At 42.8% G+C, this 19,672-nt stretch overlaps 1 protein-coding gene across 8 annotated transcripts in view; it reads right to left on the bottom strand.

Moving 5' to 3' along the window:
• Nucleotides 1–19,672, bottom strand: part of RUNX1T1 (RUNX1 partner transcriptional co-repressor 1) — a 143,150-nt gene that overhangs the window by 31,965 nt on the left and 91,513 nt on the right. For all 8 annotated transcript variants that reach the window (XM_045454252.1, XM_045454250.1, XM_045454251.1 and 5 more), the window contains 4 exons: nt 18,048–18,229; nt 6,033–6,283; nt 924–1,009; nt 160–361 (listed from right to left, as the gene is read on the bottom strand). In XM_045454252.1, the coding sequence (XP_045310208.1) occupies nt 160–361; nt 924–1,009; nt 6,033–6,283; nt 18,048–18,229 (721 nt within the window). The remainder of the gene's footprint in view (nt 1–159; nt 362–923; nt 1,010–6,032; nt 6,284–18,047; nt 18,230–19,672) is intronic.

Below are 19,672 nucleotides of genomic sequence, written 5' to 3'. Positions count from 1 at the left end.
TTCCTAACGGAGAGATGAGGCCTATCAGGGGATGTCAAGTGTTTATCGTTCTAGAATGCCCCGCACATCCTTTATTTTCGAAAAGACAGATTAAATATGTAACCAGCATTAAGACGGTAAGCAGTGTCTGTTCAGTAGGTCCATCCAAAGAAAAGGTACCTAATGCGACTGGGTCTGGGTTGACAGGACTCTGCTGCCTTGAGTGGCTGCTGCTGCCACCGCCACCCTTTTTCAAGTCCTCGGCGTCACTGTAGCGCCGGATCCAGTAATTCAGCTCCTCCCGGTCTGCTTCCTGACATCGCCTTAGTACAGTGAGAGATCGTCGTGTTTTCTCCACCATGTCCATTATGCAGTTTAACAGCTGTGTGAGAAACGGGGCACAGGGGAAGAACACAGCAATCACCACAACGCAAAAGACTCTGGTGGGCAGCGAAACAAACTCTTTTAGGACGATGAAGGATGTGATTTTATTCCTGAAGGCTTCAGTCTAGTATCTTCAAAGGTCAGATTTGAAACGGAGACCCAACAGATGAGTAAACTCAATGGGAATGAGAGTGAAACGGGGGAGGCGTGAACATGACTCACGACAGAGATTTCAGCTGAAGGCACACAGCCAACTTCCAAATACTAATCCCATTACTGTATAAACTAAATGACCCATTTGCGATAAAACAGGAACCCACTGATCTGGCCTTGAGGACTCCTTTCCACGACCTCACATCTCTCTTACGTTAGCGGCTTTGTTATCAACGTCGAAATCAAATCCTAGATTTGATTTCAAATGTTCCCACTCATTAGGTTTCTCAAGGATAGCACAAAACACAATACCCTCAAAGCATCTCCAACATTTCTATTTTATCATAGAACCCCACTCCAGTTCTTTTCAAGACATATTTTAACCTAAATGATTACCGACATCTTACATGGTCAAGATGTTTCCATTCCTCTGCCCATTCTCTGTCTGTTAGTCTGTGATCAATCATTTCTTCTTGACGTGTGCCATGCAACCCTATGAATGTACAGAAGAAGGCTGAATCACCCTAAAGCATTCGGGACATAATCCATATGCACACAGGCACTTAGCAAAGACTAAACTAAATGATGTGAAAATACATTCGATTCTGGATGGAGACACAAGTCATACTCAGATTCACAATTACCGAATGGGCTCTTCATTGAGTGATAAAATGCTAAAACTAAAAGGAATTTTAGAGGTCATCTGGTCAGAACGCTTTCCTTTACATATGAAGAGATGCGGAGTAAAGTGACACCGTGCGCTGAGTCCATTATCCATAGAATGTTCCCAAAGTGAAAAATATAAATATATCCTCTTAACAAATACAAGAAACCACAAGTGGACATTAAGTGGTTTCAAAGTGTAGCTTTCTAGCATTAAAAATAAAGACAGCACAAATCACTTTACGTGGACAGGGTTATGCTTTCTTAAAACAAGCATGGTAAAAATTTCTCCGCATTTCAGCATGGGTAAAGGAACACAGTCCTGTTGCGTAGACCTCCATGACGAAATTGGGCTGGCACAAGGTGAAAGCAACGTATACTCACTCAATTTACCAAAACATTAACAAAAAGAAATAAACTGGACATCCTTTATGAAAAAATTCAACACACCAGACCTAAGTTTGGACAAATGTCTCGCATCCAAGCCAAGAAGCTGAAAATCCCAATTTGTAATCTCTAGCGGTAAGTATTAATGCTCTTTGACATCAGAGTTAAGGTACAACCCAAACACGTAACCTGGAAATGTGCACCGAGTGAGTACCGACGGCAGTGAACGTGAGCAATCAGGTAGGAGGCTCATCAAAACGGAAAATAAATGTGTCTCACTGAGAGAACAGGGTGGAAGGCTGTGATCAGAGACCCCCGGAAACATGTTGCTCCTCCTACAAATCCATCATGGATGAAACAGCTTATTGTCCACTACAAAGGAAAGGCATTGGACTATGGCAATGTTTTCCATTTTAAATGATTCAAACTCCTTTTGGGTTAGCACTTCGTACACTGTTACTCTGAACAGCAGATTAAGTGTAGTGTGGTTTGGTCTTCTGGGCATCCAGGCTCCTTCTCAAGAGGACATTGTGTAGCAGTTAAAGGACAGTAAGAGTTAGGAGATGTGACACTTCATTTTCTGTGAAATCAGAGTGGTTAGAAGTCCCCTCTTTTACCCGATTTAGAGAAATAAAGAGGATGAGTCACATGACTCTTTTTCAGCCAACCATGAAATGCGATTTAATTTATAGCTAATAGAAGTGAACAAATACAGGATAGTGCTTTCTCCAATTAAATAAAGATCTAAATATAAAACACTTCACACCATCCTTGTCTAATTAGAGCATGTTTGGAGATTCATTTTTAAAGTTAAAATTGTCAATGCCACCTATTGGTAAAAAAGTAACATTGCAAATATGTGTTAATTTGCGTAATAGAAAAGACACTGGGGGAAATAATATTTAGTTATTACTCTGTTTGTTGTGACTATTTCAAGTTGAAATGTTTGCAAATATGTAATTTTTGTTGACTTATTTGTTGCTTGTGTTTTAGGGGGAAAAAAAAACACTACCGTTGAATGAGTCATCACAGAAAACAACCAGAGAGTGATGAAGTTATAAATATGGCATCGACTTTCACAATGGAAGCATCTTACTATTTGCTTTTAAGGACCAAGAACTCCAGAGGTCTCAAAAGTTTCAAAAATTCAAGGGTGCTCGGGTGGCTCAGTTGCTTTAATGGCTAACTTAGGCTCACGTCATGATCTCATGGTTCATGAGTTCAAGCCCCGCACTGGACTCATTGCTGTCAGTGAAGAGCCCACTTGGGATCCTCTTTCCCCTTCTCTCTCTCTCTCTCTCTCTCTCTCTCTCTCTCTCTGCCCCTCCCCCACTTGTGCTTGCTTGCTCTCTCTCTCTCTCTCTCTCTCTCAAAAAAATAAACATTTAAAATTTTTTTTTCAAAAATTCAGCAGATCTAAACCAGTGAGGACACAAGCTCTAACACCTGGAATAAAATTAATGAGCAACAAGATGTCTGTGGCTAATGAGATTCCAACATTTGTAGAATACTGCTAAGCTTCATCTCATTAAAAAAAAAAAAATGTACAGGGGTGCCTGGGTGGCTCAGTCGGTTGGGTGTCTGACTTCAGCTCAGGTCACCATCTCACGGTTTTTGAGTTCGAGCTCCGTGTCAGGCTCTGTGCTGACTGCTCGGAGCCTGGAGCCTGGAGCCTGCTTCAGATTCTGTGTCTCCCTCTCTCTCTCTGCTCCTCCCCTGCTTGCACTGTCTCTTTCTCAAAAATAAATAAAGGTTAAAAAAAAAATAACAACAACAACAAAAAAAAACGTACATTAGAAACATGTGGGACCCCAAGTACTTGGTGAGAAAATGTATCATTTGCTGCTTCTGAACTCTGAAGGTCATTTGTTAGGTAGAATCAAATCTTTAAAAAGGAAAAACTAAGACAACTCAAAATTTTACATTTATTAATTTCTCTATTTCAGATACTTAAATATTCATTACCACAGTTTTTATTTCTATTCGTAATACCAGAGGGATATACTATGGGAAAACAGCTCATAATCATTAAAGAGCACATGTTCATTTGTGGGCAATTTAACAATAATGTTGAATTCTAACTGGTTTGTATAGTTCAGAAAATTTTAGCTAACTAGACTAAAACTCAAAGTTTACTTATAAACTAATGTTGCTTATAAAGGTATTTTATTAATTAAAAGATTCTAGTGAGTATATGTCTCTACATAACAGGCATTTATAAGTCATACCAGACCAAGTATACTTTTATGACAATTTTTATATTCTCAAAATGGCAGCCTAATGTAACACCACAATTTGTTACTCGTACATCAAGATTGTATTTTACATTAACACACACTAAACTCTGCCAGACTTTAGGGATGGTTAAGTAGTTGCACATATTTATAGAGATTAGCACTATTAGTTTCATAAGCTAATATAATTAAAAGGTAAGGAACGTGGTCTGAAGAAAAATCACATAAAACCAGTGGGTACAGATAGAATTCATAAAGGAATATTTTACATTACTAGATGAAAACGTAATCATTGCACATAAGCGTAATTACTTCCGTGCTGATTACTTTATAGTGCACTGGACCTAATATTTTATAAAATGGCATTTGCTGCCGCCTAAAAAAGAGGCCATTTCTTAACACCTACAAGAGTGGATATCTTGAACCGTCTCACAATGAACTGGCGACTCCACTTCTATTTAAAATGAGCAATTATGGCTTGGGGGCAGGAAGCCCTAAGTAAATGACAGGGCCTTTGCTTAGAAGGCGGTTGTTACCACATTTGATTTGGGGGTCAAAATGTTGTCTCCAGATTGAGAAATAACATAACCATTTTTGAGAGCTCTTCAGAAATGGTACCTGAGAGAACACTAGACAGATTGGCTGTTACGAAAGCACAAATTGTATGCTTAGCCATTTGCCTGACATGCTATGTAAATGTAGAAATGACCGTTGTGGGGCAACAGAACTACTGGTTTACTATCTCACAACCGGGGCCTCAACTGCCCCTCTTGTCACCCTGACCCCTCCCCCCCCCCCACTTTCTGCTTTCTGAACATTTGGAGGGTTAAGTTTTGTAGAAAGCCAAAAGACCCCGATGTGGCAGCCCTACCCACTAGCAGCCTAGTGAGAAACTGAACATAAACTGTTGCTCATCACGCCATCTCTGTCTGTGGCTAGAAACTCTGCCTCTGCTACTCGAGCAGCAGACAACTGGCTGGCTGTGTTTCCCTAAGTTCCGCACCCTCAGCTCTGTGTTCTAGTTTCCTACTTAGACGTCACCCCTTGCTGTTTTCTCTATCCTGTCCACCGGGTCTACCACATCAGGAAAGTTCATCAACAATCAGCTGACTGAAGAAGTCCCGCTGGCATGTGGTGACATGGCTGACACAGGAGATGGAAAAGGGAGAAATGATCGGCTGTTGCTCTCAGTTTACAAGTAGCTCGATTCGTCAAAATGAGAATTACAAGAGCCCAGGAACAGGGCTCTGACGCCGTGTGTCAAATCTTACCTTGTTCATCTTCCCTCTTATTTGTCATGGCGGACACTTGCTCTTTAGAAGGCAATGTCTCCTAAACGCTTCGCTTCAGTAGTTTTATGTAAAGAAGGAATGAACCCAGGCGGATGGAACACATATTTACCCAAACTCATTCTTTCTCTGGTACTTTGATCTATGACACAAAACTGTCAATACTAAATTCAATCACTGTCACTTTCAGGTGAAAAGAGTACCACATCATTCCTCAAAGAACACCTGTTGATTTAAGCCAGAGACATCATGCCATGTCATATTTTTCAAATACAGAATATCACACAGGCTGGGAAAAGCAAACTGAACTCTGAGACTATCTGAAATAAAAGTACAATGAAAGGAGAAAAAAAACATTTTAACATTAAAAAAAAATATCTATGGCAGACAGGCTGCATACGAAATCTCTAATGTGAAACTAAAAATTCACTTTGCATTTGTTGAGGACTTAATCGAAAAAAAAATTTTTTTTAATGTTTATTTTTGAGAGACAGAGAGAAAGAGAGACAGAGCATGAGCGGGGGAGAGGCAGAGAGAGAGGGAGACACAGAATCTGAAGCAGGCTCCGGGCTCTGAGCTGTCAGCACAGCACCCGACGTGGGGCTCGAACCCACAGACTGCGAGATCGTGACCTGAGCCGAAGTCGACACTTAACTGACTGAGCCACCCAGGCGCCCCTATTATTAATGTAGATGCCCCCTTCCAAAAAAAAAAAAAAATTAGCCTGCTGCCATGAAGATGGTAAGTAACTGAGAGAGAAAGCATAGCTGTTAAAGAACATATTAATACTAGCCAAGTGTTCTCATAAAGGAGACAACAAAAAGAAAGGAAGGAGAATTTTTACCCCTATCACAGATTTCAAGCCTCAAGTTCAGTTGAGAAGTAATGAGTGAGTCTTTACGCCTCCAATCCCGTAAGAAGTGAACAGATCCTTCAGTCTTACCCATAGGTCTGTTTCTGTCCCTGAGGTCCCTGTGGCTGGGGTGTCGATAGGAGTCCCTGTAGTGGTGGGCAATGGCCATATCATCCAAACGGTAATGCTGAGGTGGAGGTGGGGTGGGGTGAGGCAGGCCATTGGGCTGGTAGGACAAGCCGTTATTTGGACTGTACCGCTGGCCTGGGCTAATAGTGCATGGTCGCTTGCTTGGATGTTCTGAGTGCAAAGGCTCTCTGTCAAAGCCATTTTCTTTGGTTCTAAAGGGGGAAGAAAAGAGTTGCGTCATGTTACTCAAAAGCCAGCATAGTTCAGATACTCACATTTGAACTTATAATATAAACAGAATGCTTCTTTATTGGCCAGAAACTTTCTAAAACTCAGCTTCCCAGAAGACCTATGGGAATTCACTGAAACCCATACTGAGGCCTAAAGAATCACAGGACTGCACACATGAGAAAATAACTCCTCAAGTTAGCAAATATCTTTTCAGTTGAAACTCAGCTGGCTGGGTCACAAGTAAGAGGAATCCCAACCTCCCTCTATGGTTAACACTTTCATTCAAAAATGAGTACCTGATTTCAAACAAATTACCCTAAAACTGAACTATCTTCGATGAAGATTCATCAAGGTACTGTGGCATCACTCTCTTGATGAATTCTTAAGGGGAGTCTGTTCCATTTATCCAACTTGGCATCTGACTTTCATGCCAGAACATCTAAGAGCTGTGTTGCCCAATACAATAGCTACATGCAGCTGTCTAAATTTCACTGGAGGCTAACTGAAATTAAGCTTAAAATTCAGTCCTTCATTAGCAGTAGCCACATTTCGGGTACTCAATCACCACCTCTGGCAACGGTATCGGACTGCACAGATACAGAACATTTCCATCATCCCAGAAAGTTCTACTGCAAAGGGCTGACCCAACTTAACTAATACAGCAAAGCCATGCCATGTCTGGGAGTCTGACATTGCCTTTGTCACCGAGATCATTCATCAGCAGTCATAAACAGCCACCTGGAAGTAAGCCCCCCTTAAAGCAGAGGAAGCTCGCCCAGAGAGCTTATGTGACCTGTCATCAGGTCTCAGGGCAAGATGGGCACACCCTGACTGTACTTCGTGATGCGATACGCAGAGCTTTGAACTTGGCTTTCAGAAGGAATACAGTCTACCAATGAGCCCTGATAACTAATCACTGCTCCTCGAGTCTCAAACAGAAATAGGGCTAAAGAAATATTTGGGGGCTGTATATATCTCTATTCTTAGAGACCCACTCAGTATATCCAGTAAGATAAGAATGATCCACATCCAACACTGACAGAAATCACAGCTCCTAAATTAATTGTTTCCTTGGTGTTTGGCTCTCCCCACAAGACCAGTACTCTGTCCTTAGGCCAGTGATAACACCTATTTTCCCAGGGAAATTTCCCCACGAGAATTCTACCAAGTCACAGTAACTGTAGATTTCCACATGCCTTTTGGTTTTAGGTGGGTGACAATAGCATAGAGACCTTTTAAGACACTTCTCCTGGTTTCCTACTGTCCAGGATACTCTGTCTGATGATAACAGAGGGATCTTCGTGGAAACTAACTCAACAACAGAGATGCAGAGATTAGAGCAGGAAGATTCTATCATGAACCATCCCGTATGTCCCTTTAGGGTAGAGCCTTGGTGACAGTTTATACACACCGGTTGAGGAGGATGGAGGAGTTAGAGACAGAAGGCCCAAGCACACAGAGAACTGAAACTCTGCAGGGTTCAATGTGAAATGAATATATGCCCACTGCATGCCGAAGAAAGATGCACCGTTCTAGAGACAGGAGCCTGGGCAACGTTGGAAATGACAGCAGGGCACGGTCCTCGCGAGAGTGGCAGCCAGAAGTCTTAATGCCGCCCCATCAGAGCATGTGTCTGAAACACATTGACTCCATACATACCGATCATCGATAACAGACTAAAATGCCCAACGTATCTCAGACATTAGCTAAATGCACTGCTTTAAAATAATTTTCAAAAGGGAAAGGGAACATTCTAGCTATCAATTTATCTTCTCAGAATATATTTATGTCATTCGAATCTGTATTTTCATATCCTCTACATTTCTGAATAACACACTTCAACATTCAATGTGCATGACCAGCATTTGGAAAATACTGAAGACTATTAGTAGCTACGAACATAATGCTAACACAGCACCTACCTTACCGGCAGGGTGGTGTAGTGGAAAGAGCACTGGACTGGGAATCAAGAGACCTGAGATCTAGTCCTGGCTCTTCCACGACTAGCTGTGTGACCTTGGGCAAGCCACTTAACCTCTCTGGACCTCAGTTTGCTCATCTGTAAAATGAAAGGGTTGGACTAGATCAGTGGTTTTCAAACTGTGCCCCCTGAGGTGCTTTTAAGGGATTCTGCAGGTAATGAAGAACTTTTCCCCCAAACAATCAAGATTTCAAGGGCCAGAGGAAACCCCTTATTCTTATCTGTTTTACCAGTTGGGGTTCCACCTAAGGTTCCATTTTAAAGGAAAAAGTCTGCTGCTAATACCAAGTTTGAAAACCACTGGACTAGATGATTTCTGAGGTCCTTGCTAGCTTGAAAACCCTGCAATTCAATTATTCTGTTTACATCTACATGTCACTTATGCCATCAGGGTCATGATCAAAACACACAGGGCTAATGGTCCTCTGGCCCGACAGTGTCAAAGTCAACCACATTAGCCGACAGAGAACTTCTCTGTTCTTTGCTTTGGACAATTTATAAATATTTGTAGCTGATTTTTGGCGCAAAAATAAAAACTATCCTCTAAATACCTTGTAGCAGCCCCTGTCGAATTTCTAAATACACAAATATCTCTGACTCAGCTGTCAAACCACACAACTTACTGGTTTTGTCTCTCCTGGTTCAATGATAACAGCAACACACAACACTGGAAGAATTCTTATAATTTTCCAAGTGGTTGGATATGTTATGTACTTGAACCCTCAGATCAGCTGTCTGATCAGTGCTGTTACTTCGATGACCTATTATTATGAAAAACGAAGCTTTTCCCCCCTAAACATTAGTTTCTACATTAGTAGAATAGATACATTAGTATCTAAGAAGCAGGGCCAGGTCCTGAGTCTATCCTATCATTTCTATCAGGTCCCTGCTGTCCTATCCTGGGTCCCAGGACTCTGCTAGCCTATTGAAACAATAAAGCTCATCACCTCACAAAGTTAGCTATATTTTACCAGCAAAGCATTAAAACATTCACGGCTTATAGAAACAAAGCTATGAAGAAGTCTCCCTGGTGCTTCCACAAATCACCATGTCCAGTTACAAGGGCAGCCCTATTCAAAGGATGTATGTCCAGAAAGGTGACTAAAACATCTGAAGCGCTATTTGCCGTCTTCTTAGAAATGCCTACAACTGTCTCCACCTCATTTGCTTGAGCAAATTCCAAATTAGCCCTTTACATGTTGCCCTTTCAAAGCGTATCGGGCCGAACTAACAAACTGTCCCATCGCTTTTCATTGTCTCATCCCAGCATACTCTTGAAATAATTCAGATTCGAGTGGGAAGTCTGTCACGTCTCAGAGATTTCCAGGAGGCATTTTTCTTGTTTGTTTGTTTTTTAAATCAGCCTGAGAATATTCCATCTCCCCAGCAGAAATTCTCCTGAACATAACCCAACTCAATCATTCCTCTCTCAAGAGTCTGATGACCCTAAGAATAGAGGGCCATTCAGGACTCAGCTGTGTGACCTTGGGAAAGTTAACATTCTGGCTTCAGTTTCCTGTCCAATAAAATGGGACCAAAGGCAAACAATATGTGTTAAAACACACACACACACACACACACACACACACACACCAAAACTTAAGAGGTGACCTAATTTACATTTTACCGCATCTCAGGCTGTGTTTTCCCCCCAGCTCCTCAGTAATAAAGGCTGTGAGCCATTTTAGAAAAAAAAAACAACACCACATTTTTCAAACATTTTCCTCTACATAAAGTATTTCAAAACTTATGATTGGCTAGTGTGCGCTGATAATCCCTATTTATATAGAACAGTGTAACATTCAAGGAAATGAGGGAAACGGAAAAAGTTATTATAATAAAATCATGACAGACAGAATGAGAGGACCAATCTCCTACATGACTCGAACAGGCATTTTTTTTTTTCCCTCAAAAAAAAGAAAATGTGGTGGAAAATATCACTATGAAGATTGCTGCTCTGAGAGATGCAAATCTGGACAGCATAATAGGCGACAGAATGGCAAGGAAAAAAAACTTACAAATTCTAACCTCAGTGCTATTGCAAATCAATATCTGTGCTGGGTCCTCACTTTGAGTTACCACAGGTATTTCAAACAGGACATGTCCAAACTGACCTCATCCTTCTCTGGTACTTCCTGTGCTGGTCAATTTTGCCACCTTCTACCTAGTCGCCCAAGTAGACACTTGGAAGTCATGCTACAACTTTCCTCTCCTAATCAAGTGCCGCCAAGGGCTTGACTGCCTGGCACAGACCCCCTGCCCTACCCCAGGACACCTCATCTCGGGCTGCTCCCACCACTGTCTCCCTCAACCAGCATCTCAGCCAGAGCCAGGGCTAAGATGCCAGCAGACTGTCACAATCAAAACATACGCATGTATTTTTCTATTTCAGAAGTGCATACTTAAATCTCAGGAGGTAAACAGTTGTATGTTCATGAAGCCCAAAGACATTAATAACTTAAATACATCTTCCTTCCCTTTCTGAACACGTGTGATTTGTTAAGGTTCCCAGAGACTAACCGGACGCTGAACCAAAGTGGAGGGATATCATTCTTGACATCCTATTTTCAGAACACAAATCAGCCAAAGGTCTCTTCAGGAATTGTTAGGAACTAGGTGAGTTTAGGTAAAAATTTTACAGAACACCTTTCCACTGGTGTTGAGTAATGTATCTGAAATGAAATATATTAACAAATTACCCTGCCTCCCTAAAAGGAAAATCAAAGCTAATTCTTCATGACACCCCAGGGTGGTTTCAACGTTCTTGCCATCTCCCTGGAGGAAGATGGGGAAGCACAGAGAGCTGGATGACACAGGACCATCACCGCTGGGCCATACGGCAAGAAGTGCCTTCGTCTCTTCACGGCTAAAGCAGCACCCAGGAGACAGCTTCCTGAGCAGTATGCTAATACTTTCAGGAGTGAATAAGATGCAGGTGGGCGTTTGCCACTCCAGACAGACACCCACCACGCCTGGATCTTCAAAGATTACAATCTGTGGGTTCGCAGAGCCATCTGAGTCTTGCCTCCCGTGTCTCCTAAAGCTTGCCACCTGCTCAGCAGCTGGGGTACTTGCTGCTGGCTGTCCCCGTGCCTTTCCTAATTTCTGGCCACTGCAAGGTACTCACGTTCTCCTGCTCCTGACCTCTCTCTGCAACTGTGCTTTCTTACACTCTCATCTAGACATTCCAACTGGAGCCCTCCAGTTTTTTTCCCGTCAGTGAACCAGTCATGGCATTTTGTCCCTGGGCTACTCATGGCGATTTTCATGGTTGTGGCTGTTTCAGATAGGTGTCTTTTAAAACAGGAGAAAGCAAGAAAGTAAGCAAGCAAGCAAGCAAGATTCTTGAGGGAGAGCCCATTTGGTATACTCCTGGAAATGACGGCATTCAGCTTAACTTCCTTTGTTCCAGTAGTGCTGGCATTGTTGTTGTTATGCGTGTTGTGCGTGTGGCGCTTTCCTTTGTTTTGGTTCAGACATCTAGTGTGTGTAATGCGCTGTCCTAAGCTTTAGTGGGAATACAAAGATGACCAAAACACAACTCACGATCCCCCCAATACCCTCCTCATATGATTACCTCTCAGTACTAGACTTATCTGGAAGCGTGCTGGCAAGAAATAAACACAATTTCATCAGAGACATAAGGCTCCTATACGCCCATGCAGGACCTGAATTTGGCAGGTAGCATAAAAATAGTACAAGAGGGGACTGGGCTGTTAGGAATAAAGATCACTCCACGATGACACTCGAAAGAGCGGAGGCTATGGAGAGGGCTTCAGATTTTGGCACCGCTGATTGCTGGAACTTAGAAAGCTTAACCCCTATGAGCCTCTGTGTTTTCATCCACAAAGTGAGAATGGCGGTCTCAGAGCTCCTAAGAGGGCTATCTGAAAAACTCCGCGTGCGGAGCCCAGCACGCATTTGGCATTCAATAACTTAACCAAGTCACTTTGTGCTCAAGGTGGGGCATGCAGTGGCTGGCGGTAGAAGAAACGTAGCTGTAAGAGCATGGGAGTTTGAGTCAGAGGAGGAAGGATCAGAATCCCATCAGTGCCTCTTACAAGCCATGTGACCTCAGGCCCATTCTCCAGCCTGCCTGTACACCGGAGGACTGTCAGAGTAAGTGCCCTACGGTAGTCCCCCCCTCTCTGCGGTTTCCCAGCTCCCATGGTCAACCGCAGTCCTGGAGCACATGACCCTCCTTCTAACGAATCATCTGAGGGCCTGTTATCATAGCCTGATGCGACATCGCGATGCCCACGTCATCCATGTCACTTCATCTCATCACGTGGGCATTCTTTCATCCCACCTCATCACAGGAAGGGTGAGTAAGATATTCTGAGACCACGTTCACACAAACTTTTATTACAGCGTGTTGTTACAACTGTTCTATATTATTCACGTGGCTGCTGATCTCTTACTGTGCCTGATTTGTAAATCCAACTTTATCGCAGGTATGTCCGTAGAGGAAAAAACATAGTATTCAGAGTGGTTTTAGGCATCCGCTGCGGGGGGCTGCTTGGAACGTATGCCCACGGATGGCAGGGGCCTACTATATATTAATATGTCGGTTATTTAGCGTGAGAACTGGCACATCTTAAGTGCTCGGGAAAATAGTAACCATTTTTTTAAGTTTATTTTTGAGACAGAGATACAGAGAGATAAGGAGATTAAGCTTGTGAGCAGCGGAGGGGCAGAGGGGGAGGGAGAGAGAGAGGGAGAGAGAGAATCCCAAGGAGGCTCCAGTGCTCTCAGTGCAGAGCCTGACGTGAGGCTACACACCACGAACCATGAGATCATGACCTAAGCCAAAACCAAGAGTCGGACGCTTAACCACCTAAGCCACCCAGACACTCCAAACGGTAGCCATTTTTAGTGTTATGATTGGGAAGCCTTCATTCAAATAGTAGATACTGACTTAGCCTATAAAGTATGGATAGAATGATGACATACAAGAACCAAGGAAAAGGGCAGAAATCACCAGAACACAGACTCAAGCATGAGGAGTATTCAGCAGGGCTAGACCCTAGGAGAGCAGCAAGAAGCAAGGCTGGCAAGTTCATGCCGAGGTTGGTGTGGAGAGACCAAAACATCCCCTACAACCATGCAAGTCTTCTTATCACGTAAATGCAACTTGATCCTATTTCACTAGAAACCTTCACAATTGATCTGACTATATAAAAAAAAGTCACCTCTAGAAGAATGACTACTCACTTCACGCAACTCAAGACTGTGTAAAAGATGTGACACGAAACAAGAATGCGTGAATGTAACATAAATTCCCTACATTTTGTCATAGACAACCGAATGCAAAAGACGATACGAACTTAATTCTTACTTGCATCATCAGTTAATCCTACCACTCCCTGTAAAGTGTATCTACCTTTTCTTTCTAGAAAGACAAAAACATCGAAACCTCACTTATTCTACGGAAATGGAAAAATGGGCCTCGTAGGTTCAGCTGGCATGTGCTGTGATGACCCATCTTAACATCAACCAACACGGTTTCAAAACGACTGCCTTCTGACCCTCCAACCTTCAGTATTTTTTAACTTACTCATTAAGTCAGGAAACCTGGCTGACTGCGGATCCTGTCCCTGAAAAGATTTATAAACCCCCAGATTATACTATCACATTTACCCACTTGGGCAGTTACACGGCAGAAATGAGTAAAGGAGGAGAGTAAGGGGGGGGGGGGCACCCAATTTCTCGTTGAGCTTATTTAGACTGCATATTAAAACAGAATTTGTGCAACTGCAAGATTTCAGGTATGTAAATATGCTGGGTTTGCCACTAAGAAGCTTTGTGACTTTAGGCAAGTTCTTTGGGCCTTCGTTTCCTCGAGCCTAAAGAGAAAGGGTTGGCCTGGTAGATCCCAAAGATCCCTCCCCGCTGACAAGCTGCAGAATTCTAAAGGTCAAACAAGTCTTTGTAGAAAATAATATTTAATTATTGAGGAAGGAGGAAATATATAATAGTGCAACTACGTGGCCTACACAATAAAGTCTCGATGTGTTAAGGTGAGAACGATTTAAAGCATAGTTAAATTAAAATGATGGCCTAGAAGAAGAGGATTAATATTTAACACTGATCATTTGAAATAGTAAGGGGTGGAGGTGGAACTCGTGTTACCCATACAAACCCAAAGATCATTCAGCTGGATTTCTTAAGCAAGAAAGATTCTCTGAGTCAGAAGATCAGCATGAACAGGTGTGAACACAGTATTAAAGACACATTATGACCCAAAGCTGCGATATCAAAGCTGTGAGCAAAGAAAGGTAGCAATGATAATTAACAGAACACAGGTTTTTTTTTTTCTCACCCTAAAGTTTTTTTAACCATTTTGCAGTCTCAAAGGAATGCAGCCTTGTCTAATTGTTCTTTCCCTCCTCACCCCATATGAAAGTGTGAGTGGCTTCATGACTCTCATGGTGAGAAGTTTTAAAGAGTGCCCTTCTAGTCTTGTCTTTGAAAGTGGTCACTTTGGGGGCACCTGGGTGGCTCGGTCGGTTAAGTGTCCGACTTCGGCTCAGGTCATGATCTCATGGTCCGTGAGTTCGAGCCCCGCGTCGGGCTCTGTGCTGACGGCTCAGAGCCCGGAGCCTGTTTCAGATTCTGTGTCTCCCTCTCTCTATGCCCCTCCCCTGTTCATGCTCTGTCTCTCTCTGTCTCAAAATAAATAAACGTTAAAAAAAAAAAAAAGAAAGTGGTCACTTTGTGTAACCAGTGCAAGGAAGGTCCCCATCCCCTTTGTCATCTTCTTCCTTCACAGAGTGACAAAATAAAGGTCTACCGTAACCAATCAACTTTTAAATGTCAACGAAGAGTAGAAATCAGAATTTTCCATTTACTTTCCTCAGCATTTTAAATAATGGCATGATTTTAAAATGAAAATTGTCTTTTTCTAAGTCAGGTTGTACACTATTCTACCACAAACCTACCAACTCAGTATAGTTGTTCAGAAAATTCACCCTGGAGATATTTTAAAAAGGAAGTTGACTAGATTTCAGGTTTGTTTTTGTTTTTTTTGACAGAAAAAAAAATGTCATAGATTCCCCCAGAGTGTTCATTTCTCTGTAAATAACAATAATGTTTAAGAAAAGAAGAAGAAAAAAAAATCACCAGTGGCAATCACATTTAAGGATGAGACGAAAGTTACATTTGCCAAAACCCATCCCTGAAATTCACGATGACTGTTCAGTGGGTTAAATCTGCAATCGTCACAGAATTTGAGCCCCTAAAGTTGTAAACAAAATATAGAGCGCTCTTTTGTTCGTGACATGTCATGAACAAATTACCAAAATGTGTTTTCTCCTCAGGTGTCAGTTTTTCCCTCTTTTAGTGACTGATGGTTCCCAGTGTTATTACAGAAACAGATTGATCTTTTTAATGAGCCAGTTTAATAGACTCCAAAATCTCACCGTGGCTGCTCATCCATGTCAGACCATATGCACCAACAAAACATTCAGTAAAACAAAAAAAGCTCTGCTGTCAGCTCCATACTCTATAAAATTTCATATAGTAGATCTGGATATACAGATAAATAACCGGAGAAGAGGAAAATGCATATGCAAACAAGATGCAGAAAATATATGCAAAAAAATACTGTAGAGACCCATATTTTCTTGGCTCTGATCACATTCCCACAAGATACAAATGTATTTACACAACATGTTCTCATTACCCATCCTCCTAAGTCTAAGGAAAGCCACTTGCCATCCTTCCATTAAAACACACACTTCGGGGTCCCACTTGCAAAAGAATGTTCCAGCCCAAGAGCAACTGTGTGAATTCTGACGCCAGCAACTCTCGATGAATAACCGAAGGGAGAATGAGCCTGGAGGCTCTTTTAAGAAAGTTCTACTTGATCGCATGCAAACATGCATGCACATACAGCTACAGATCACCAAAACAAAAATGCTGATTATCTATGGAACTTAAAGGAAGTTTCCATATCAGTGTTAGCACACTGCTCAAGGCTCACCTCAGCGTCGTCTGAGCAAAGTCTGCAGGCACAACACCTTCAAATAGAAAACACTGGAAAGAAAACCAGTGGGGCAAGGGCTGGGAATATAGAGAAGGAAATGAAACTGTTTTGTCTGCTAGTCAGCAATTGGGGTTTCTAGAACAGGTGGTGTCCACTTCCAACTTTGCCCTATAGGATTATCTTTACCTTTATGGCAGCCATCTAAACCTTTCCCTGGTATCCGAGCGCCCACTCAAATGTTTCCTTCCCAAGTGTCCATCTACTCTCTCCCTAATTCTTTGATATGATCCTAGAAAAATGGAGCAGTACTACCTGCACATAGTACTGATTTCCTGCAGGGTAAATGGGTTAGAATCAGAGTAAGGAACCTGCGAATCATCTGTTCTCAGGCTGGCTCTTGGTTTTCAGTATCATGTGGACACCACTCAGACACCTGGATTAAGCGGCTTCCTTTAAAAGCTGAAGTACCAAATGCTGCAGTACGACTGAGGAAATACGGCTTGCAAAGACAAGAAAGCAGCACTGCAGGCAGGTCATGTTTGGAGGTGGGTCTACAGCATGTCAGAAGTAAACTAACGTTTAACCTTTTGCTTTAGGATTTTAAACCACTAAAGGGTCCTACGTCGAGAGGAGAAAAATTCCAGAGACTGTAGCATAAAAACTGCTTAACAGAGGATTATGTAATAACTGTATGTAAACTGGCTGGCTTTTAATAACATCCTGATTTGCAAAGCAGCTAATACATTTAAGGGTAGCTAAGTCGGTCATGGATAGATGTCTCTGAGTAGCTCCAAGGATCATAAGCTCCTATGAATCTGGAACAGAATTGTGCCAGAACGTTAACCCCCTCAAAGGCTGTCACATTCATGCCTGATGGCATGCAGAAAGAGAGAATGGGTAAGTAGAGAAAGGAGACAAATCACGTGACAAACACATTTCTGAATACAGTTTCCTTTGGATACAGTTCCATATTTTTACAAATACTATGCAGGATGCTGCTAATAAGGCTTCATACTCCTCTATTAGAAAATATTTATATAGGAGAATGAGGTCCTCAAGAAAATTATTTTAACAGGCACATGAGAAATTTCATGGAAACGCCTTATTCAACAACCACTTTGTAGGGCTGAATGGAGAAGGGGCTTCGTTTTACAGTTCTTAGAATTCTCAGGTGCGAGAGCAGAGTGTCTGATGGAATGAATATTGGCTGATAAGCTATTCAGCAAAAAATGCCATCTATTAATCCTATTAACTTAACGCCTATCTTCACTCAGTTCATCTAGCTTCCCCGAAGTTTTGTCGTAACTCAGATAAACCCCAAATGAAAAAGCTATTGCATTGTGTTTATTGAGCAACGCCTAAAGGCCAGCCTTCAAAACCACTGTGTACTGAGAAAACCTGGAACGGCAAATTTCCTAACACTGAAGGGAAAAATATGTGGTCGGGTTGAATTATCTAATAAATAAGAATCTCAGTCTTGACTGTATGTCTAAGGACCATCAGTGGCACCTAGGATATCTGAATATTGTTCATCTTCACCTTTTCCTTTAACGACGATAAACCTGCACCAAAGACTGACTGACACGGGACAGAGATTCATCATCGCTCTGTAACATCCCCCCACCCCGGGCCAGCACAAGCTCAGAGACGGCCACCCTAGCGCGGTGCTGTGTTGCAAGGGGACAGCAGTTCAGATGTGACGCGAAACACGGTGTTCGTTCCATAGATGGGAGGAGAAGGCCACGGTGAGTCCAGGGTCCTCCCCGCCCCCGCTCACCTGTCTGGAGTTCGCCTCTTCCCGTTTTCGTTCACATCGAGAAGCAGCTCTGAGGAGTCAACAGGTGAGGTGGTGCTGGCATCCAGAAGCAGCTGTTCATGCTGGGCGAGGTACTGGGCAGGGTTCTGTTTGGCCAGCCTTGCGCAGTGGAGGAGCTCGCGCTGCAGCAGGGGCAAGTTGGCCTGTGGGAGCACGACAGGAATGAGAGGGCGGGCCGGGAGCCTCCTTCCAACCAGTGGACCTGGTCCGCTTTTACCAACACTGGCGTGCATGTGACCCAGCGCAGCACCTGAGCCTGGGTCGCCCCAGATGTGGGGCGCCTGACCTCTGTGAGCCCACCTCACCGATCCCGCCTCGGTGTCCCGGACAACCTTGGAAGTGGCACCTGTTTGCTTTTAGAGTCCCTTCGTACTCCAACACAACGGGATTATAAACTCCATAGGATATCAGCTTCCGGCCCCACCCGTGAGCAACTTCTATCTCCACAGGGAAGAGGGAAGGGACGTGAAATACAAATACGGTTCAATTAACCTCGAGGTGAGCTCCCTAATGCATCCAAACTATCTAGTGACCTACCTAAGTAAAACAGGTTAACCCCGTGAAATACCTCTGGCCAGCTACTAACTCCAAACGAAAAAATACGGAGATGAACATAAAGGTTGCTTTTAATACTCATCAGATTTATGCAACATTTAAGTAATGGCCTGAGTTCGGTCAGATATTCCAGGTGGAATTTATGCAGAAAGCAGCAAATACTACTAGTCTACAATGGAAATCTGGTCTCTTTGCACCGATCAGCCTTATTCTGAGGAATGTACGTTTTCTAGCATCAGAAGAAATCCTGTGTGGGGCGCCTGGGTGGCTCAGTCGGTTGAGCGTCCGACTTCGGCTCAGGTCATGATCTCGCGGTCCGTGAGTTCGAGCCCCGCGTCGGGCTCTGTGCTGACAGCTCGAGCCTGGAGCCTGTTTCGGATTCTGTGTCTCCCTCTCTCTCTGCCCCTCCCCCACTCATGCTCTGTCTCTGTCAAAAATAAATAAAACATTAAAAATATATACATATTAAAGTGGCTAATTCTAAAAAAAAAAAAAGAAGAAATCCTATGTACCCATCGCTCTCACTGCACACCAAGCCTAGCACTTTGAAAAAGACTCTCAGAATATGCTTGTTGATAGATCATTCTGGCAAGCTCAAATGTAATAAAAAGGAAGGAGATAATTTCACACACAGTAAAGCATTAAAATGAAAATCTTAGAATTTTACTGAGAAGTCAACTTACTCTGACATTATAAATCTACGTTGTTGTGTTTTCTCTTCTCTTTTATTTTTTACCTTCCGGGGGGAGGGGGACAGAGTGGATAGTTATGGGAGGGCTAACAGCACTCATCCCCAATAGCCCTTAACTCTCCAAATTCAAGGAAAGATCAATAACATAAATCTCTTCATGACACAAGGATTTTATTTGTAGGAACCAGGTGCCATGTACTGTGATTAACCCATCGGGTGGAAAAGTGTTGCTGAATCCAGGAGGTCCCGGGTACCTCAATCTTTGGACACAAGAGCCTTAAAAAAAAAAAAAAACAAAAAAAAACAAGCCCTATGGACTATCAGGGACAGGCACCAGCGT

The sequence above is a fragment of the Leopardus geoffroyi genome, chromosome C3, assembly GCF_018350155.1.
Source record: "Leopardus geoffroyi isolate Oge1 chromosome C3, O.geoffroyi_Oge1_pat1.0, whole genome shotgun sequence".
NCBI classification, from domain to species: Eukaryota; Metazoa; Chordata; class Mammalia; order Carnivora; family Felidae; genus Leopardus; species Leopardus geoffroyi.
Note: the sequence above shows the minus strand (reverse complement) of the source record. Positions and strands in the feature narration are given on the sequence as shown.